Source organism: Mizuhopecten yessoensis, unplaced genomic scaffold (genome assembly GCF_002113885.1).
Source record: "Mizuhopecten yessoensis strain PY_sf001 unplaced genomic scaffold, ASM211388v2 scaffold8387, whole genome shotgun sequence".
NCBI lineage: Eukaryota > Metazoa > Mollusca > Bivalvia > Pectinida > Pectinidae > Mizuhopecten > Mizuhopecten yessoensis.
This window is the reverse complement of record NW_018407522.1, coordinates 787299-810595: the sequence shown is the minus strand read 5'-3', so window position 1 is coordinate 810595 and position 23297 is coordinate 787299. Positions and strand designations below refer to the sequence as shown.

General features: G+C 35.8%; 1 protein-coding gene across 5 annotated transcripts in view; it reads left to right on the top strand.

The window, feature by feature from the left end:
• Nucleotides 1-22867, top strand: part of LOC110455853 — a 28160-nt gene extending 5293 nt beyond the window's left edge. For 2 of the 5 annotated variants that reach the window (XM_021506265.1, XM_021506263.1), the window contains exons 2-11: nt 6280-6411; nt 15735-15894; nt 16297-16352; nt 16690-16993; nt 17728-18216; nt 18668-18875; nt 19562-19648; nt 20116-20312; nt 20726-20794; nt 21537-22860. In XM_021506265.1, the coding sequence (XP_021361940.1) occupies nt 15783-15894; nt 16297-16352; nt 16690-16993; nt 17728-18216; nt 18668-18875; nt 19562-19648; nt 20116-20312; nt 20726-20794; nt 21537-21694 (1680 nt within the window). In that variant the 5' untranslated portion in view covers nt 6280-6411; nt 15735-15782 and the 3' untranslated portion in view covers nt 21695-22860. Of the gene's footprint in view, nt 1-3169; nt 3274-6279; nt 6412-10769; nt 11571-15734; nt 15895-16296; nt 16353-16689; nt 16994-17727; nt 18217-18667; nt 18876-19561; nt 19649-20115; nt 20313-20725; nt 20795-21536 lie in introns of those variants that run through there. The other 3 variants (XM_021506264.1, XM_021506261.1, XM_021506262.1) reach the window with 3 other exon arrangements.
• The last annotated feature ends 430 nt before the right edge of the window (nt 22868-23297 follow it).

Here is a 23297-nt window from a genome sequence, read left to right as displayed (position 1 = left end):
GATGCCTAGAAGTTAAGTACGAGAGGGAATTGGCGATGGGAGAAAGCAGAGAGGATGTAAGTGGGAATTGAAGATGGGATAAATGGAAGTGGGAGTATTAGTGGGAGTTAACGATGGGGAGACGGGGAGTGGGATTATGAGTGGGTGTTAATGATAGGAAGACGGGGAGTGGGATTATGAGTGGGAGGTAATGATAGGAAGACGGGGAGTGGGAGGATTAGTGGGAGTTAATGATGGGAAGACGGGGCGTGGGATTATGAGTGGGAGGTAATGATAGGAAGACGGGGAGTGGGAGGATTAGTGGGAGTTAATGATGGGAAGACGGGGAGTGGGATTATGAGTTGGAGGTAATGATAAGTAGACGGGGAGTGGGATTATGAGTGGGAGGCAATGATAGGAAGATGGGGAGTGGGATTATGAGTAAGAATTTATGTTGAGATAAAGGGAAATGAAAAAAAGAATGACTGTGCTTGATACATGTACAATGGCGAATATACAATGTATATACAAAATATTCAGAAAAATGGAAAATGACAAAATATGAAATATTAGAGGTACTAACATCCTCGATATCCAGGGGTTACTCTCACTTTCGCTAAGTGAGCGTCACCCCTGGATATTAAGGTTGAGGTACTAAGTGTGGTGGTATATATCAAACTGTTGGCTTTGTTGTATCAGAGACCTTGATAAGAAGACGGGGAGTGGGATTATGAGTTGGAGGTAATGATAAGTAGACGGGGAGTGGGATTATGAGTGGGAGTTAATGATAAGAAGACGGGGAGTGGTATTATGAGTGGGAGTTAATGATAAGAAGACGGGGAGGGGGATTATGAGTGGGAGGTAATGATAGGAAGATGGGGGGTGGGATTATGAGTAAGAATTTATGATGAAATAAAGGGAAATGAAAAAAAGAATGAGTGTTCTTGATACATGTACAATGGCGAATATACAATGTATATACAAAATATTCAGAAAAATGGAAAATGACAAAATATGAAATATTAGAGGTACTAACATCCTCGATATCCAGGGGTTACTCTCACTTTCGCTAAGTGAGCGTCACCCCTGGATATTAAGGTTGAGGTACTAAGTGTGGTGGTATATATCAAACTGTTGGCTTTGTTGTATCAGAGACCTTGATAAGAAGACGGGGAGTGGGATTATGAGTGGGAGGTAATGATAAGATGACGGGGAGTGGGATTATGAGTGGGAGGTAATGATAAGATGACGGGGAGTGGGATTATGAGTGGGAGGTAAGGATGGGAAGACGGGGAGTGGGATTATGAGTGGGTGTTAATGATAGGAAGCCGGGGAGTGGGATTATGAGTGGGAGGTAATGATAGGAAGATGGGGGGTGGGATTATGAGTAAGAATTTATGATGAGATTGTGTACGGTAATGATCAGATGCCTAGAAGTTAAGTACGAGAGGGAATTGGCGATGGGAGAAAGCAGAGAGGATGTAAGTGGGAATTGAAGATGGGATAAATGGAAGTGGGAGTATTAGTGGGAGTTAACGATGGGGAGACGGGGAGTGGGATTATGAGTGGGAGCTAATGATAAGAAGACGGGGAGTGGGATTATGAGTGGGAGTGAAGGATGGGAAGACGGGGAGTGGGATTATGAGTGGGTGTTAATGATAGGAAGCCGGGGAGTGGGATTATGAGTGGGAGGTAATGATAGGAAGATGGGGAGTGGGATTATGAGTAAGAATTTATGATGAGATAAAGGGAAATGAAAAAAAGAATGAGTGTGCTTGATACATGTACAATGGCGAATATACAATGTATATACAAAATATTCAGAAAAATGGAAAATGACAAAATATGAAATATTAGAGGTACTAACATCCTCGATATCCAGGGGTTACTCTCACTTTCGCTAAGTGAGCGTCACCCCTGGATATTAAGGTTGAGGTACTAAGTGTGGTGGTATATAACAAACTGTTGGCTTTGTTGTATCAGAGACCTACGTGGGACAGTCGCCATGAACTGGCCGTAGGTCGGTGGTTTTTCTCCAGGAACTCCAGCTTTCCTCCACCACCAAAACCTGGCACGTCCTTAAATGATCTAGGGACAAAGATACACGTGTACCTGATAGGAATGTATCTCCCTGAGAAACTGATAAGGATATTGATTAGGTACTGTGTTTATATACCAACAACATTACGGATCCGTTTAACCCATATCGCCTGGTCCATCGTTCTGAGTGTTGGGTATAGTTTTAGCGGGGTCATATTTTCAACTAGACTAACAAATGGTGACCTATTTTGATAGGGAATCTGCCCTGCCAGGTACAATTTCAAAGAGAAGAAATTAAATCTTCACGAAATATTTCATATGGTATTTTGCACTTTTGGCAGGGAAAAAATACAAGAATTTTAATAATAAAGTGATTTATTCAATTCACATCACTAACATAAAGAATTCCATTTTTTTAAGCATACCCAATAGTATTTTTGGAGAAAATTTGAACTGTTATTTTGTTTTATGTTTTATGATTTTTTTAATATTTGTTGAAGTTGATGTTTAATTAAAATTAATATTTAAAAGTAGACAACGTAAATATATATCATCAGCTGATAGACTATTACAGGTATTTAATTAGGTTGATCCCCTATCAAAACCGGTCTGTACATTTTTCATGTTGGATGTACTTAATTAAATGATATCATTTTAAATAACCCAAACAAAGATTGGGGAAAATAGTATGATCTGTATGAATTCAGAATATTCTTTAATGTCTAAAGAATCGTTTGTTCTTTTTTCCCTTTTTTAAGTTTTCTTTTAGAAGAAAATAGACGTGGCTGTACGTTTGGTTATATATACAGGTACATTTCCCGTCTACAATTTAGACTAAAGCTGGAATAGTGTATAAGTAATGCAGACGACAAATTGAGTCATGCTGGATCGGACAGATAATCTTTATAAAGTTTTGTTAATTAATTCAACTTCAAAGCATGCTTAACTTAATTCAAGAATGACACCACATTACCGTCAATGCTATGAATTAAATCAAGTTTTGTTTATGATGAAATTCATAAATATTCATTCAAAACAACTGTGGTTAGTGAAAAAGGAGAGAGAAAAGAGATAAACAAAATAAATAACTGGTCGATTCTGCATATCAGGTTTTAGTTGTAAACTAACAATGCTTTGTGGATATTTCCAGTTGAACGATCAGATTTGGTAAATTTTGAATCCTATCAGTAATCCTAACATCCAGATCTGATCTGTGTGAAGCATTGTCACGGGTCACCTGACCAGCTTTGTCAGGTAAGCGCTGCACACGTATATTCACACAGGTAAGTTATAAGTATTTTTATTGAGAAATATTTGAAAAAATGAAAACCAGAAAAATATTGCACGTATGTAAAATTAATATATTTTGGTGATATAGTCATGTTTTAAAATATATAGCGGTACATGAATATATCGGTGCTTGATTGTGACTTTCGTCACCTCTGCATGTCGGGATATAGAAAAGTATATTATACAACTATATAGACTTCAGGTGAGGTCTATCCCTGATTTACAGACCTGGTCTGAATAATATTCACAGAGGCCGAAGGCCGACCAGGTCCATACATCATGAATAGACCTCACCTGAAGTTCACAATTGTTTTATTATATGACATTTTACAATGAGATTAATAATTTTTCAAGTCATAAACACATGGATGGCATGGACCATTTTGGAATCACAGAGTGAAGGACTTCAAATACAAAATAGCATACAAACAAATTTCATTTCAGATTCAATTCATGTGAAATTAAAATATTTAATTTCAAATAAATATTATTTGCACAATCGACATCATCAAAAAACGTCGCTCCGCAAATCAGGACTGGGAATTAGCACCAGTCATATAATAAACATGTATGTATACCTGCTGTTTCATGTACCAACTGCACGCTGTAAGACGCTACTAAAATGTGTGCCCCAATCCCCGGCATCATTGAGGGGTTTTGCTTTTGTGCCCCTACATGGATAGTACATGGTATTAGCGACCACAGTACATTTGCATCCATTCTCTCGACTTCTTTGATTCCTATATACTGTACCTTATATTTTAATTCGTAGTGCCTATCTTGGCAATATCGCACATTTGGCTTCAATTGAGAACTCTTACCCAGCGCCCAGGTGAGGAAGGCAATGGGTTCTGTGCCCAGGCAGGGACATACCGAAATCCTTAATGGTGAATACTATACTGTGTGCCTTTGAAATGGTATTGCAGTGAGGTAGCACTATAAAAGATGGTGTGAGATTCGCGCTAAGGCAAGGAGGCAAATACACCAACATACCGCCCCCAGCACAGACACGTTCAATATCGTAGGTGGCATACTTGAAAGTATGTCAAGGTATTTATCGAAAGAATTTTGGTTCGACCCCTGCAGATGGTTGAGGGTGGTTATATCTTTAAGGGAGGCACCCAACCCCTGTTTTTCATTCCATCTGCCTAGAGTCGAGAATAATAATATACATGGATATAGTTTGGGATATAGGTATAACTGTTTCTGTACTGTAGTATTTAAGTGGTATTGCACTACGGATGAGCCTTTTCGTAATACAGAAGCAGAACAATCAGAGCACCGCGTACACTTACACACTCATCATAACGCGGGTTCTCCGCATAAGTAGGGATTTTCGAAAATAGATCAGGACCGGTATTCATGAAACCGCCATCATGCTCAAACATAGATCCTGTGCTCAAACCAACTTTCTTGTAACTCGCTAAAATCATGTAAAACGATCAAATGTAATCATTAAAAACAGGATTCGGCTTTAACTCTCTTCAGTGTGTTTCTAAATCATTGATATTATAAGATTTTTTAATTAATTTATTACGGTAACAACAAATTCGACCCGAGCACAAAATCTCTGCTTGAGTATGAGACCAGTTTCATGTATACAAGCCCAGAACTTGGTCGTTTTGTACTTCTGTATACTAGCTTTTAATAAAGTGTGAATAGGGATCTTTGTTGAGACACTCTATAATGTTGACTTTAAAACCTCGTACATACATTAACAACGATAGGTTATAAGATCCGATCTGGGTGGATCATATATAAGCTGATAAAGTACCAAATATTCATGTTTAGCACACATCACTTCTATCGTTAATCTACCTGATATTGGTATTATACACAGGTGGATTTACCTTAATCCTGACCGTATTAACATCTCAAACTAGGCCGTATTTAACTCGTCAACCGGAGAATATACAGAAACATATAATCAATGTCCTAAAATAACAAAAGTTGGTCGTAACGTCCTATATAAAAATAACCAAAACATTTCGGTAATTTAAACTTATATTGGTATATCTTCTTGTTATGATTAAATGAAACAAATATAACAAGTAGCATATAGGACATACATTGTTTTATAAACGACCGGTTTATTAGCAAAATCAAGGGTTACCATCTTTCACCTTTCCTCGAGGAGTACACTTGTATATTTATTGGCTATTTATTTCCAAAACCATATAAAACATTTGGCTTTTCGTTAAGATCAGTTTAGTCGTATTCCATGAAAGGTCGAACAGGTTTGACTAAATGCGTTTATGCTGGCCCACAGCACAGGTGTAGGACGGAATCTTTATTGGATTTAGCGATTGCTTTATCTGTCACGGAGTGCCACCATTTCAAATTATAAGTTGCTTTTATTTGCTAAAGATTACTCTTTAAACGTTGATCACGGAGATATTTCTATGTAGCTATGTACAAAGAATATCTCCGTGTACTTATGCATGTACGTTTTAAGTCATGTGGCGTTTGCAGAACTTCTTTGATAGGAAAAATAACCGAAGCACTTTATATTTCTTAGTTACATGTGAATATAGCGGAAAAACAGAAGGGGAGACTATGATTGCATGTTATATATGTATTTTTATTAAAAAACCTGTAGATTCCATCCGCCATCACAGATCATGTATAAGTATTTCTCCAGTATCAATTTACACTTTACTTCCCGCCAAACTAACCAAGTATTACGCTGTGTAATTTTCTGTAGAGTTCTGCTCGACCATTTTCAAGCTAATTATGTCTGTGTGAACAATACACATGGGCGTCGTCTCTGTGTAAGCTTGTTCGATTTAAGGGGGATAACTCCTACGAACTTGCAGTGTTAGTATCATCGGCCACACAGGGACACGAGAATTGTGTTTTTTTTTGGTTTTTGGTGGTAATCAAGCCCAGTCAAGTAAACGAAGCATTTTGAAGCTGACAAGGAATCGTCGTTATGTCCGACAGTTACGAGTATATTTTGTTTGATTTCAGGCGTTACGTTGTGACCCGGCTGATGTGAAATCACTCATCAACAGATCAAAGTGTCATCTGAAACTAAACCAGATCAGGAAGGCTACAGACGACATTGATATAGCCCTCCATCTCGACAATTTGGACAAAGAGGTAAGGTTTCTCTGCCCCGTCATCATTCCGTCCTGCGGTACTTCGGTAAACCAGAGACATATGAAGCCATGCAGTATATACGTCTCTGAGTAAACCCATGTATCGTGTTCGGTTATGGTGTCATGTTACTGTGGCAAGGGTGTGATGTTTTAGTGAAAAGACAGTTATCATTTGTGGACATGATATTTACATATGACATAACTTGTCATCCATCTGCATTCACCAAACATGAAACCACGATTCATGCCGTAGAACACTGTGTATAGCCTCACAAGTGGGGTATTGGTCTTTGTGAGAGGCGTAGTGTTGACACCGAAGCGAGACGGATATCACTAACGCAAAGACATATACTTTCATTTTCTTCCAGAGATATCTTTGGTGGCCAAAGTGTCGTGGACGGGTAGGGGGATGTTTCTGTGTTATATCAATCTGATTTGCTCTGTGCAATTTCCTACTAAAGTTGCAAAGAATCACGGTGATTACGTTGATTTCGCTTCCTAAGCAAACAGTTCCCTTTACATGTTACTCTATTGCTTTGTGTAGAATGTGATTTCTGCATCTTGTAAAGAGGTGAATAGTTGCATCATATATATATACAAGTGTTGGTTTTATGTAAATCGTCCTTTGAAGCAGTAAAAATGTCAATATCATTGCGAAAATATATGTTGGTATTGGGGTTTAGGTTTAACAGAGTAATGCGGTTTCGGCAAATAGTCGATTCTTTAAATTAGGGTATGACAGCACTTCGATTATCATTCCTTATTCGTTTGGAGCAAAATAACAATTTAACCGAAATCTAATGCCTACCAAGGATATCCATGATACAGATGTCATTTTACTGCTTAATTTAAGAGTTGTTTTATGCAAAGGTATAAAATAGCAACAGTTGCATTATATAATGCAACTATTTACTTCTCCTGAAGATACGGGGCCTGTATTCATGAAATCGTTCTCATGCGCAAGCATAGATTCTGTGCTCAAACCAACTTTCTTGCAACTCGCTAAAATCATGTCAAACGATCAAAAATCAAATATAAACATTGAAAACAGTATTCGCCTTCAACTCTCGTTAAGGTTTTCCCAAATCATTGATCAAATAAGATTTTCTTAACAATTTGAAGACCGAACAAGAAATTTTAGCTTGAGCACAAAATCCATGCTTCAGCACGAGAACGGTTTCATGAATACAGGCCCTGGAATCATATTCCTAACCATAATAAAGGAAGACGCGAGGAAAATACTCGTATTTATAGCAAAATGAACGTAAGTACGAACAATATCCACACAGTACAGCACAAGTAAGATCGTTTATCACTAAAACATTCCCACAACCCGCGCTCAGTATTGTAGGTACCAAAGATATGTCTGGAAACATAAACAAGTATGTTTGCTTACCTCTGTCATTATCTGCACGCTTCGAAGTCAGAACCCCTGAACTTTCATCACCTTATCCCCACTTGTGTCACTATACACGGTGTAATCGTTAGTCCTAAATGAGTTGTCGGCATCATCTACTGAGCTAATAGTTTGGTTATTATTGTGACAGTCGTTTTTTTCGGTCCGTCTGAGATCGTACGAAAGAACCGTTCACGCACTATAGATTATATGGAATACACTATCCTATCTGGCTTCATGTTCAATGCATAGAGTTAATTCTTATCGGATGGGGACGTAAAATGGCGGTCCCGATTATGTCAATTAATTTTACGCTGTGAAGTTAGCAAAACAAATGTGAGTCATGTGTTAACATTCTTATCCTCCCTCCCCTCCTGAATTAAGCACAAGGAACTCCATACATCCTAGCTTATTTTGCATGGAATACTACTATAGGCTTTCACATTCAACAACTGGGTGAGGTCGTCTGCTTATGGTAAACACACCGGGAGTCTAAATTATCGATCTATCCACTAAAGATCTATATTTTTTTTCTTTCTCTTTTACCTACTTTCTTTTTCATCTGTGTCTCCTTTGGCAACTGTATTCATATGATAGAAATTTTTGAGAAGATTATCTTACCCTTGACAAAAAGACCCTTCCCCCGGCGCCCTGATTTACATGGGAGAAGACAAAAATATGACTGCAAGAAGATTTTTTAAATTTCATCTATCATTAATATACATAAATTATTTAGTTTTACTCCCCTGCCTGGATATTGGCAGACCGTCGGATCAATAACCATAATAACTCTTTTGAAAACTCATATTAGCATTATAAATCTCAGCAATGTTCTTTCTGTATATGGCTCTGTTAATATTTGCGAACTGAATATACATTATTGAGCTTATTGATTGCTGATTCTGCCGCCTAAACATTGCATTGACATATCGTATTCCTACCCTTTGTGGATAAACAATCTGCCACGAAACCACAAATAAATCTGACGCATTCAAGAGTAAACTCCAGAATAATAGGATATTATGTCGGATATTGAAATCGAAATACGTTTTAGGTCAATTTGATCTACAAAGATAAGTAAACGTCATACCACAATTGAATCGGGAGTATTCAAGTGCAAAATCTATTATGTTCTTTACCGAGATCATATTGGGGTTTAATATTGAAATAGAAAACCACTGGGTTGGGTAAACAAAATGGTCTACCAAAATAATCAAATATTACATGTCAATCAAATCGCAAGTGTTCAAGAGAAAACTCGATGAAAGAAACCATGTTTGATTAAAATTGAAATTGAAATCCTACATGAGTTAGGCTATTAATAATTCCATAATTAAAAGTCAGATTACACTAAAATCAAATTTTGAAGTACATGAACATGTAGAAAGGACATCAGGTTTCATAAAGATAACAATTCTGTCGTATCTCGGGTACATTAAACAGCTAAGATAATGTAACTGCACGCTAATGTTTCAATGCACACAATGGATTTTGTATCGTCGATATCTCTTTAGTTTAAACTTTGTTTTATGCACATAACATTATGTAATGCATAATACAAACATGATTGAACATAAATGAATTTGAGACAGAAACTGTCACCTTTCATCGTAATCAACATTAACAACTACAGCTTAGGGATAGTGACATGGCTAGGGATAAATTACAAGGGAAGTTAGAAGAGAGATGGGGAAATCCAGTGTAAAATATGGTACATGTACAAAATACGTTATATTCAGAAAATCAATACATCAGGTCAAGACAGATGCTTCTATTGCGTCATCGTTAGTACACTTTAAGGTTGATTTACAACGTACATATATTATACAAGTAAGATCGTACATAAACAAGCTGCATTATAATGCTGATATAAAATATAATCTGTGATGGTCCTTTCCTTCGCAGACAGTCGTTGTGATAGACTGTTCACATTCCATACGCTGTTACTGATCAATTGTTTGTCACATCCCGTGCTTTAATATTTCGTTCTCCTGTTCATTCTTTTCCTCCTGGTATATCTGTTTCTTTCCTTAATTAATGACACTTTAACACACCAAGAATGATATTACAAATGTAGATACAATTCATTGTATCCTATTAATAAATAATCGTTTTATTGTAGAATTCTAGTAAAAACTCAATTGAAACATTAACTTGGATTTTACAAATTTCATATACATTGTGTATTTGGAATTTGGATGAATACTCATCCATAAATTTAGTTTCGGACAAAAATGAGGAAAATCTACAACAATATTCCAACAAAGTATATTTGACAAAAACGTTCAAACTTTCTCTTATGCATTAGGAGAGGTATGTGCATTGCAATGGTACATTTGCATCAGATATGAAACTCAGTGGGTTTGATAAAATCGTTATTTTCTAGAATTGTTTTTGTTATTATTATTTATAAAAAGGCGAATGGTATACGTGCATATTGCCAACACCTGAGTATTTCACTTTAATCTCCATTTTGTGAATTTGAAAAAAAAACCTCTCTACAAAAGATACCAAAACTTGTTACAATTAAGGTCATATTGACTTGTTGTTGATACGTTAATAATGAAATAAAAACCAGCAAAATACACCTTCGTGACAACTTTATCTCCATCAAAATACACATATACCATTTGTTCAGACGTTCGATTAACTGCTTATTGCCGTGTTAATAGTCGAACGCCTATATTTCGGTAATTGACCATTAACATTAAATACTCACCTTTTAAAGACCACGACATGTCAGTGAGCCTTGAATTGTTACTTAAATGATTTGTCCTAGCCGTACCAAACAGTGTTTAACGTGTTTCGGAAGACCCCCGTAAACAGTCAAAGAAATGTAATTACCGCTATATTCATAAAACGACATAATAGCGCTACCCATTTTGTGTACTTCCTTAACAAGTTTTAACTATGCATGGAGAAATCCATTCCTATTTGGATCAATAATTGTATATCTGGTCTACGTGTGTACATGTGTGTATCGGAGTGGTAATGACGGGGCATTCTATACTCTTCATTCCTACTTTCCGTCTACGGCTCCCCAGGCTTAAATACTCGACAACAAAAGAACCCATGGTAAATGATCTACCGTAACATACCACGAAGAAGTTTGTGTTGTGTATGCATTATTTAAGAGTCAACTGTCGGAGACGTTGACAGATAACTATGTTACAGTATTTGTGCATTCATTTTACTTACCTCTGTCACAAGTCGGTGCAAAGCACACAGCATGGAAACTTGTGTTTGTGACAGAAATCCAAATCGATTTGTCGCGTTGGGCATAAACATTGGATATTAACCAGACGTTCGAGAAGGATACCTTGGGGGTGAAAGACGGCTTTACATACACATTGAATTTCAGCGGAAAATATCAGACATTTGCAATGAGCTGCGTTATTAAATATTTGTAACTTTTGATTACTTCTGAAATGGATACTTCAAAAACGAAATAAATCAAAGCTGACTATTGAAATGGACATTCTAAGAATGAAATGGACACGCTAGAGTTGTAGCAAACTGCTATTGAAGTGATAAGCGGCCTGACTGGAATACAAATGAACTCTGAACTAGAAATGGACCGGCTGATATGTCTCATGCGAAACACGAAGATAATTTAAAGAGCTAAACTGACAGAAGTATAACAAAAGTACTCTGTTTATATTACGATGTCTGAATTAACAATAGATTGGGTCGAACGCTATGCTACTTATGACTACGTAACACAAGGATTAAGTGAATATGATTATACTGATCCGGACGAAGAGGTGAGCTAATCATTAACCAAATCTTCCTTTTTTCTCTGATTATTTTTTTCTACTTTTATTTACATACAAGTCTTCCTCATCCCTTCATGACAAGATTATATGAAAAACAATTTTAGAATTTCTTTTTGTTTCTTTCTTTTTAAGGACCATACGAAACCTTAAGGTCATGACGTGGTAACATGACCTTGTAGTAGGCGACCATTATAACTATCATAACATGCTTAAAGACCCATTAAACCAGGATAAGTCATTAGAGCCAACCAGTGGTCGACAAAACAAATGCAGGATAAAAATATCAAACAAACGTAAGGGTAAAAGACAAACGTCAGCATGAATATTGAAAATAACTATGGTGACTCAAATTTTAGTGAAAGACCAACAGCTTTCATATAGTTTAAAATTGGAGAGACAGACAATTTCAGGAAAGATAGCAGCATGACAGAAAATAAAAAGATGCATATAACATTTACATGTATATGCCTCTGACGCAGCGCAATGTTTTCGCAGGGCCTATTCTATTCCCCGATCCCAAATGCATGGGATACATTAGAATGACGAAATACAGTTTGGTTTACAGATTCTTCTGGTTGTAAATGTTTGTATTTATTGTGCCATTAAAATACCAGGCCTTTTAAATGGGCTTACTTATTGAACTGAATTGTGTATCGTTGTTTAGTGTCACAATAACTTACCTAGTACGTACGGATACGTTTATAACCTTAATAACAATTTTAACAATATTACTTACATGACATGTACACCGAGTTTGAAATAGTTAAAGGAACGTTTATATTCCGAAACCGGATTCGATGGCAGTAACAACATGACAAGCCTTTATTTGAACTTATTTTTATACATTTACTCCAAGTTGTTAAACCTCTTTTCATGAAGATCTACGTAAAGTGAAGGTTATCTTTGTAAAAGCAATAACAGTTTTAACTTAATTGTACGACTAGGGTAACGAATTTTCCATCGAAGTCAAAGAAAACGTATGTCAATGTTAAACGTCTATAAGATAACTTGTAGATTTCCAGACGACAACTCATTAAGCTAACAAGGCATGCAAAATTATGTCTTTTATTTAACCTATGTAAAAGTATGTCCAGCTTAATTAGTTGAAAACAATCAAAAGTGTTATAAAAAATACAATTTTTGTTCAGGTTTATCTGTTTATGTTTATGAATAAAAAAACTTACAAGTTTAAATGTTAATCATTATAAACAATTCGTTATTGAAAATGTAGCTTATTGTATAATAAAGTTTACATAACCTGTCAGGTCAACCGCCATTAAACTATCTACCGGTAAATAGTTACTATTTACGGTTACATGTATGTATATAATCCAAGTTTATACAAGTATACTATAATCCTATATGTTATCGATTGTTGAGGCCTTTGGGTCACCATCCTACCACATGTAAATGTATTGACGCAACTGTCTTCAGAGGACAAACGAGGTTTTGTCAGGGTAGGGGAGAGACATGCACCAGATTTTACGATAAGTTTATATTTTAAAAATAGCTTGTAGGATGAGCAACATAAAGCGATTAAACAAAAAATCAACTGTATTTGTAAGTCCTGACATAATCGACTGAAGTTTGATAACCTCGTTAAATTACTGGGACAACATGACAAATGCCTCTTGTTGGTCATTGGAATTGGTTATCCTATCGGAGCACTGCATTGTACTTGTATGTGGACATTGTGGTTTATAGAGTCCATGTATATTTATTTCTAATTCTACCACATAACTAAGATATGCGTAGTCTTCGGTACAATGGTTTTATAAATAAAATTCATATTGATTACTTATTAAAATAATCAAATCTTAATTATTGAACCAAAACAGAACAGCGCTGCAAATGTCCCGTCACATTCAGCTATTTCAGAAGTCGAACAGAACTTGTCATGACTTTTTGAAGGATCAAAATTCGAGTCAAACAGATATATGGTCTGTAAATCCAAATAGTCAAAACTCATTTTGGAGAGTTTCAAGGATCTACTGAAAGCTCAGATACAGAAATCAATATATTGATTATTTTAAACATAAACGTCTAATATATTGATCTGGCTTCAATTAACATTCAGCACTTAAACAGTTTATTGTGTTATCAAAGGATTCAAAAGAATAATTATTGGATTAGCGTCGAGTACTAAATAGTATATAATCAATGTTTTCAACTTTGTGTGTAACCTTCATCTTTTCTGTTGAGCGAGGCAAGGCAGTGACAAACATTATTTATTAATCGCGAGAAGCATAACAATTTAGGCATTTTCTAAAGAAAGACACTATCGGGGTTAAGTGTTGTGGTTATTGATTTGTGCTAGACCTATAATACAAAGTGTATAATTCACATGTATGAGTTTTTCTGGAGTTGTATATTAAACGTTTACGATCAAGAGAAACTAAAATGTTACACGGATGTAAAAACCTTGAATCAGATATAGCATTGTAGAAAGAGTATGGAGAACGGTTTTGTTGTTTTATATATTTTCTTGAAATATTACATTACAGATATTCCTTAGCATAAACTTACTCGTTTATGTTAAATGAGAACGACACAGTTGACTGCTGATGAACTACTTTTCTAGCAAGGAATAATGAATATTTCAAAAATTGTATTCGAATCGAAGGTATTTCTATAGAAAATATTAAGTTTAGTTTACAAAATTGTGAGTACCTAATTATGTCTCCTTCGAAGTTAAAATACCACTACACGATAATGTCTCATACAGAGCTCCGGTGTTCAAATTTAATTTCACGCATTCATAAACAAAATCTATTTGATGACCTTCAGGTGGTGTGGCACCTTGGTTTTGGTTCAATTCCAGGAGAGAATGAACAGAAGGCAATGTTTAGACGTATAATGTTGAAATACAGAAATCGATTTCAAAAGTGTTACAAACCAATGTACATACATTTTTCAAGCAGTTTGATATCGTTGGTGATTAAACACTATGCAATTCCCTGGCCCTGTCTTTGATGTTTAGTTTGTTTAATGCAGAAATCAATTCCACACTATGTCATATTATAAAATGAGCATTCATTTTTCTTTTATGTTTAAGTACTTCGCAGTATCCGTACCTTTTAAGAAATAGACAGAATTGTTTGCTGTTTAATTATAGTAAACTATTGTATATTATATAATAAAGAGATTGCATCAAATAGGAATTGGCTTTGATATGTTTTGAAAGCTAATGTGTTGTACACAGTTGTGATGTATGTAGCGCTGTTGTGGATAGAAAGTCGATATGTTGTTTATGTAATGCTGCTACACACAGCCGAGGTGCTTTTTATGATTTACAGACACTTATCCAGAAAACTGAAGTATTGTTTATATATTATAGGCACATCTTGAAGAAAGCTGAAGTGTTGTTTATATGTTATTGGCACTTCTGTAGAAAGCTGAAGTGTTGTTTATATGTTACTGGCACTTCTGTAGAAAGCTGAAGTGTTGTTTATATGTCATTGACACTTCTGTAGAAAGCTGGAGTGTTGTTTATATGTTACTGGCACTTCTGTAGAAAGCTGGAGTGTTGTTTATATGTTATTGGCACTTCTGTAGAAAGCTGAAGTGTTGTTTATATGTTATTGGCACTTCTGTAGACAGCTGAAGTGTTGTTTATATGTTACTGGCAATTCTGTAGAAAGCTGGAGTGTTGTTTATATCATACTGGCACTTCTGTAGAAAGCTGAAGAGTTGTTTATATGTCATTGACACTTCTGTAGAAAGCTGAAGTGTTGTTTACATGTTACTGGCACTTCTGTAGAAAGCTGGAGTGTTGTTTATATAATACTGGCACTTCTGTAGAAAGCTGAAGTGTTGTTTATATGTTACTGGGACTTCTGTAGAAAGCTGGAGTGTTGTTTATATGTTACTGGCAATTCTGTAGAAAGCTGGAGTGTTGTTTATATGTTACTGGCACTTCTGTAGAAAGCTGAAGTGTTGTTTATATGTCATTGACACTTCTGTAGAAAGCTGAAGTGTTGTTTATATGTCATTGGCACTTCTGTAGAAAGCTGGAGTGTTGTTTATATGTTACTGGGACTTATCCAGAAAGCTGAGGTGTTGTTTATATAGTATTGCTAAATACAGCCGATGTGTTGTTTATGTTTCACAGGCACTTCTACAGAAAGCTGAAGTGTTGTTTACATCTTTCAGGCTCTTCTTCAGAAAGCTGAAGTGTTGTTTAAGACCCAGAGTTACGAAATGGCCCTCGTGTACTATAATAGAGGTCTAAAACACTACCCTAGGAGTGCGGCATTCCAGGAGGGCTCCAAGAAAGCCGACCACTTCATCACAAAGGGCAACCGTAAAAAAGGTACATTTGTATATATTGACTGCAGTGACCTGATGTACATGCATAAGGTAGGAAATACGTAACAATGAAATTTACATGGTTCAGTTTTGCTAATGATTTGAAAGTTAAGCATTGTATTAATTCTGAATATTCTCTTATCAATATTTTTATTCTTTGTCAAGATATAATTGCCTAAAGGCGTGAAATTGCTTTATTTGTTGACACGCAGAAGACAAAATCGATTCGATTTAATGTAATACATCCGGCAGGATTGATAACATTTGTGGCCATAGGCAGGTCAAAATTGATGTTATTTGTTGCAACAGATAGATGAGCATTAATTTAACTGGTTGTAATACGTGGGCCAGATGTTCCGGCATTTGTAGGCATTGTAACCAGATATTATGCTCCCTCTGATTACAGCGAAGAGAATGAAGTTGACCCATGCAGGAGATCTGACATATCTTGTCCACAAATCGGTAGGTGTAATTCACCACCTCAGAGATCATCAATGACAATTACGATTTCATTGTTTAACACTCATCAAAGATACACGGATTAGTGTTAGAGACGGGAACCTGCTTTTCTGGAGAGCGGTTAATTATTTCGGAAATCCTGTCCCACATTTTCTTTTAGCCAGAGAAGATCTATAAATTAACATCCTGAATCATATGCACTTTAAAAATAAATACTATTTTGCCATTTGATAAATTTAATATCTAAAATAAGATATATATATATTTTAATATAGGTTATGTATTGATATCATAAAATGGGACATCAGGATATCGTTTAGTTTCGTTTTGGTTGTTTCAGCCTGCAGGTAAACCATTTACATTTGAGAACAAAACGAAGAGTCCTACAAAACATTTACCGAAGCCAAGCGCGTCCTTTCGGGATCGTCCACTTTGTCAGCTTATCAGAATACACAAGACACCTACAGTCATCCTTCCTCGTGTGATGTCACTTCCGAATCTGTCCCACACGCCATCTACTTCCGTTGCCACCCTGAACGAGGAAGAAAAACGTCCGGAAAGTAAGATGGTGAAAACGACTCTGAAAGAACTCTACAAAGACAAAAAGTATCTGGAAAAGCTGTCAAGTAGCTCAGTCTTTCCAGGTAAGAATATACACGTGTCTTTTTGACTTTGCAATTACGGAAACATCCTACATATAGGCCTCTTGATATTAGAGTAGCACTGTTACAATAATGTATTACTCATAAAAATATACTATTATTTTTGAAAATAATTAGCATTGATTGATTAACCATGATCTTTCATAAGGTCTAGGGAAGCTTGCCTGTATGACTATTATATATATATAACTATAAAAAAAAAAAAAATACAGTAGGCTTATTTATAACAATGATAACTGTAAAACTTGATAATTTAATTATATGAAATAACATGTTCCGTCCTTTTCGTGGGGTCTTTCATCGACTTATCATATCTTTTTGCCGATACGCAAAAAGAGTATCACTCGGCCAATGATATTTCCTTTGATTCTAACGTCCCTTTCTCATACTATATCTTCTGTTTAAGTTGTGATGTATTTCATCGTCAACTCATAGGGCCTGCAACTGGTTCGCACTGAACTTAAACTTTCTATTGTAAATATACTTCACATCTATCAATAAATGATTAAGGTACAGAAGATACATATAACAAAATATTTTGGAACAAAAATTGATAAATCGATGTTGCTATTACCTAATAAGAAATGGGAATTGGTACAATTTACACACTCAGAGCCTCTGATATAGAAAAGTGATATCATGAAGGAGGTCGTAATCCGGGATATGAGTTTTGAATGCAAGACTCCAGTTTTAATCCTGTTGGTTGTTGTTTTCAGCTGTGGGGGGTATGGGAAGTCCTATACAAGACAAAGCAGAGGATGCTGTCAGCTTTCTGTACGATCGGTACCATTACTGGAATCGCCTTGGTCCACTTCCGCCTCCACCCCCTCTCCAGAAATCGCGAGCGAGTAGATTTAGTGGAAGTTCCTTGTCGGTAGATACACTCGGAACAGCTCGGACTGGTGATTCAAAGACAACATGGAAATCTGGAGACTCCGGAATGAGCTGGAAAACTAAGACAATCAAATCAAGGCTTGGACTCAACAAGCCTGATAAGGGAACGAAACCGAAGCCAGATCCGACATCACTGGAATTTAAGTTTGAAACTCATAATCCCAGCATGGATCTTGGTACACGACGAATGACAGAAATCGCAGAAGAAAATGAAGACTTGACCGATTCAAAGCAAACGGAGGAAGAAACCAAATCTATCAGCCATGCTGTGACGGATTATCTCAGAAAAGAATTAGATGTAATTCTATCACGTAAGTGTTGATGAAAGTAACATTAAGAAGATTTCGCGGATTAGGCGAAACCATGACAGCTCGGAGCACACGCCCAAGCGTTTTACAAAATCCTCAGCAATTTGTTATTAATATGTTATTAGAAAGCGTTTTGAAAAAGTATGGGCTTCCTTTCATATTTGCTGGTTCAATTAATTTCTAATGGATATGCAACAGGATAATAGATAAGTTTTTTTGTAGTGAAAATAGCTTCAGTAAACATTTGAGCGAGAAGTTGAATTTGTCATGTTAAGGAACATCATAACCAGAGTACAGCTTATAAGCTAACGAGATAGGACTTTGAAGCGCTCTGATGCTTATCAACATCGCAAATCAAATGAGACAATTATAAACACGAACAAGCTCATTTGCTTGTACAATAATGCACTTTGTTTATAAACTACCTGATAATATTATATTCTACTACATACAGTGTATGCACAAAGAAAATTTGCGGACACCGTCAAGAAATGCGAGTCTGGACTGGACCTTTTGGCGAAATATTCCGAGGCTAACGTTCCAGAGAAATCTGAACTGACTGGCTTGTTTAACAGTTACCTTGGAAACGTGGCGGTACAAGCTGGTGATTTCACACGGGCACTGAAACACCACACGATAGACCTGAAAATCGGCGAGAAATGGTAACGGTCATGCTATTGTGTTTGTTTATGTAGGTAAATAAATTATACTATAACATGAACTTAATTATTCATTAAATATGTTCAAGAAAAACAAACTATTATTTACCTCAGTATGAAAAAGAATTTAATTGGCGCCACTTTTAATTAAAACATTTATTCGTTCAGTTGCATAGTACGTATGTTACTGTAGCATTTCAAATTTCAACATTAAGAAAAGGTAATCAAGGTTTTCTTTTTAATTTATGTGTTATTTACACACACGATCAACTTTATGTTCTGCTGGTGGATTTTCTATCATGTTTCTATAAAGAATATGTAATTCTCTGCTTGTTTGTGGGAACAATGATAGCAAGGTTCAATTTAATGTAAACTGTAAACTGTATTTCGCGCTAAAATTTGATTGCGTTGATCGAAGTTTCTGTTAACTGTTTTTGAATACATACACTGTAAGTTGGCCAAATTTGTAATGTGCTCATCTGTTAATATGTACTCCGTAACGGATGTCAATTCATTTTATCTTGTAATACGTTTTTTCTAGAATCGAATCATAATTCGATATGTAAACTTGAAATCTGACCTTAATGCTATCATATGTCTTACGGTTGTGTAATTGTCCAATAATCGTTCATCTGAGTTAACCCGCATTGCCCAAATTCAACAAAAGGAAAAATACATTACATTTCCAGCGATGTGATGGCGTGCCGTTACAGGGCCCTCGGGAACCTTGGTCGAACACACATGCTACAGGGGAAATATAACCGGGCACTGGAAATGTAAGTTATCTACTAGAACTTGTTATATCGTTGCAACCAAAATCTAATAAGGTTCCGAACGGTCCATTTGATTCACCAACTTATGCTTGATGCTACCAGATACTATAACTATAATGAGACATCACTTTTTTTTTTTTTGTACCAGAAAAAAAAGATAAACACCTATTTAGAAAATCAGTTGCTCAATGCAGAAATTCAAGTAAAGTAAATTGATTTATTTGCAACATATGATTATTTGTCCGTAGACGACTCATGAGAACAATGATATTTGAGAATATGGTAAATGATTGTTTTTATCATATTCTCAAATATAAACAAACCTTCAACTACGTCTTAAAGTGTGTTTTTTGGGAACTTTTGACAAATGCATTTTGACAAGTCTTATTTACGATCCACATGATACATGATAATAGCAAAACCATACTAAGAACGCCTCTCTATGCATGACTACTGTATGTATATTTAAGGTACACTATGAAAGCCCCGTTATGTAAGACTGCAGGCGAATCGTCTGCTTTGTTCCATGACATAGGAAATTGCTTCCTCTTGCTAAATAACTTCTCATATGCCCGTGACGCTGGCCGGAAGTCACTGGAAACTGGACAGGAATCAGACGACAAGCGACTACAGCTTCAGGCATGCGTCCTGATTGGTCTGTCTGAAGGTGAGTCCAGCAGTAACGTATACTATGATCAGTATTTATGTGAAGCCGAGTCCGATAAATTCACAAATACTCTTTGTCCTTTGAGAAGTAGGACCAAGATTTGGTGTGAGTTTATTATGGACAACAATCAGATTGATCATGCTGTCAATCATTTATTTACTAAAAACCTTGTAATTGTTTGGAAGATTTTTTACAAAAAATCATCAGTAATTCGGTTTAGTTTGTAATTTTTTTAAGATATTCGTATTGATATTTAAGCATTTTCTCGTATCAATTTATACTATAATAAATACATGACATTGCTTAATAAGATGTTAAAATAGGGTCAATGAAGACTTTGATCAGAGCAATGTGACAGTCCTTTGTATAATGTACTATATCATATAATTTCTAATAACATCTCCTCTATTCAGTAAATATGAAGAAGTACAAGGATGCCTACAACTCATTTGAAACCGGCCTGACGCATGCGCAGGCATTGGGTGAGTTTATTTATGATAAGTTTAATTGATCTTCAGTAATGAATCGGATGAATTCATAAACTGACGAAGGACTGAAGTCTTAGTTTTATCTTGTAGTTTACCCGTAGTTCTTCTTTACTGTATTTCAATTATTCATCTGTCTCGTTTATTGCATGTCTGCTTTTGGTTTCCTTCTTATCGTAAAGGTTTATCTGCAACCCAGATAGGCTTCATTGAGATCTGTCTCGATATAAATTCTTAAAAAATAGAAAATGCTATTTTGTGTTTAATTTGTATTATACATGTATTCATTTCGAAAGCAAGTGCTGAAAATTATATTTTCTTGTACCTGGATACATGCACTATTTAGGTCCTATAAACATGTCCATGTCATTTAATAGCGAAAGGTGCTTAGCATACATGAAGAAATGTACATATTTCATATCTTATTTTGCCAAAATAAAATGCATTTTTTTAATTCGTGTCCTTACTAGTTAAACAAAAGTCTTATAAAAAAAAGAATGCAGCTGTAAGCTGTAATATTGTGACAAGTTCAGAAAAATTAATGCGAAACATAACTCAATGTTTCACGTTGTATGTTAATTCTAATATGCAAACAGATTTGCGTTTTACAGTCAGTCGTTAGGACAAGTTAAATTGTTTGGTTCGTTTGCCACGGAGGTAAACAATGATGCAATGAAGTAAGTTACAGCTATCTAATATCATATTTAAATTAAACGTCAACATTTTCTTCTTCTTGCAGGTGACAAGCAGGCGGAGGAAGCCATGAACCATGCTCTTATAGACATCAACAAGAAGCTGGCGAACAAGTCAAAGAAATCTCAGGCGGAGTCACGTGACACGTATCCGCCATCTTCCCACGCGTCCGACTCTGCCCGATCAGTAATGGTGGAAGGTTAAGATCAGAGACATCACAAATGTCCCAGGTATCTGGCGACGTCACGTGCACTGTTTACTGCTGGCTGAAAGATGACGTCGCAATATCATATGACATAACAGGGAGAAGCTGACGTCATATATATATGTATCAAACAACGCTGGAAGAGAGTTCAATACTGTTAGTGCTGTAGAATGTGCGACAACACTGGAAAGGTCGAACGCTGTTTACAACATATTTGTTTCTTTACAGTTTAATCGTTCCCGAACATTAGGAAAAAGAAACGTATTCAAATTGCTTTTTTTGTACTTGCAAAACAAGTTCTTTCTTAAGGACCAGAATCGGATTTTTTTATCTGCAAAAGCAATTATTATGCCAAGTCTTTGTATTATGAATTTCCCCCTTTTATTTTTGAAGTATATGTTCAGTATACATGTATTTGCCATTTAAAGCATATTGTCCCTGACAACAAGTCGGTCCGTATGGCACTAGGATACTTCCTATAGTTAATGAAATGTGATCACATCCGCTAAAGTGATATGAGGATTTTTCATGTAACACTTTTCCAGCCAACCGAATCCCGTTTTTAACTCAGATTAGTCGTGCGTTGATATAAGTATAGCACGATGTCGAACAGCAATACTACAATAATTCGAGAAACAATACAGGATTAAATCATATTAAACAATGATTAAGGCAAGTAAAAATCCACATTACTTTGCTTTCTGGTCTGAATATTTCATTATCACGTAAATATTGTTAATATAAAATGTACAAACTGTTTCCTTGTAATGTGCCGTCGGTTATCCAGTGAAATGTGAGCTTCAGCTTTAAAACAGAAATCTGCTTAAAAGTTCAAGGGACGACCTTATATGGAAGCTACACGCATTGTGTGTACTTCCAAATGACGTCACGTGATTTTCTGCTCTATTTTATGAATGAATGCAGACCTGACATATGCCGTATTGTGGTAAACAATCCCCGGAGTTCGTTTATACAAGATAGCACTTATTAAATACACTCCCGTTTCTTTACACGTTTTGCAATTAATTTATACCCCGCAAGCTAATTGTTATATTGCTTCTTTGTGAAACTTCGTTTTTTAGAAATAAACATTTCAAAAAGGTAACGACATTGTCTTGTTCTATAGATAGGAATGTCATGATATGACTTTTTAAGCAATGACTGTTTTAGCACGGGCTTTATTAAGTTTGTCATCAATAGCAATGTGTGAAATTTGCTAAAATACTCATTATTTATATTTATATTTTGATAGATTAAGCTATTTCGAACAGTTCTTACAACAACAAATTGAGTCAACAATAAAACTAATGACGTCACAAAAGGTATTGATGTGGTAACAATGGCAACTCTCTCACTATCACAAACACTGTTGTTTCCTTCGATAAATACACTGGGTGGCCACGGTCGGTCTAGTTACATGATCTGCCATCCTCTCATCCGATTACCAGGATGATATCGTCAAGTAACTGATAACGGGATATGTGTTATTTAGTCTACTTGGACTTGATATTTTGACTAGATAACTAAATCCAGGATAGAAAGACTCTCTGTTGGTTTTCAGAATTTTTGCTTGGACTGTTTTTTTTCTTCGTTAAAATATAA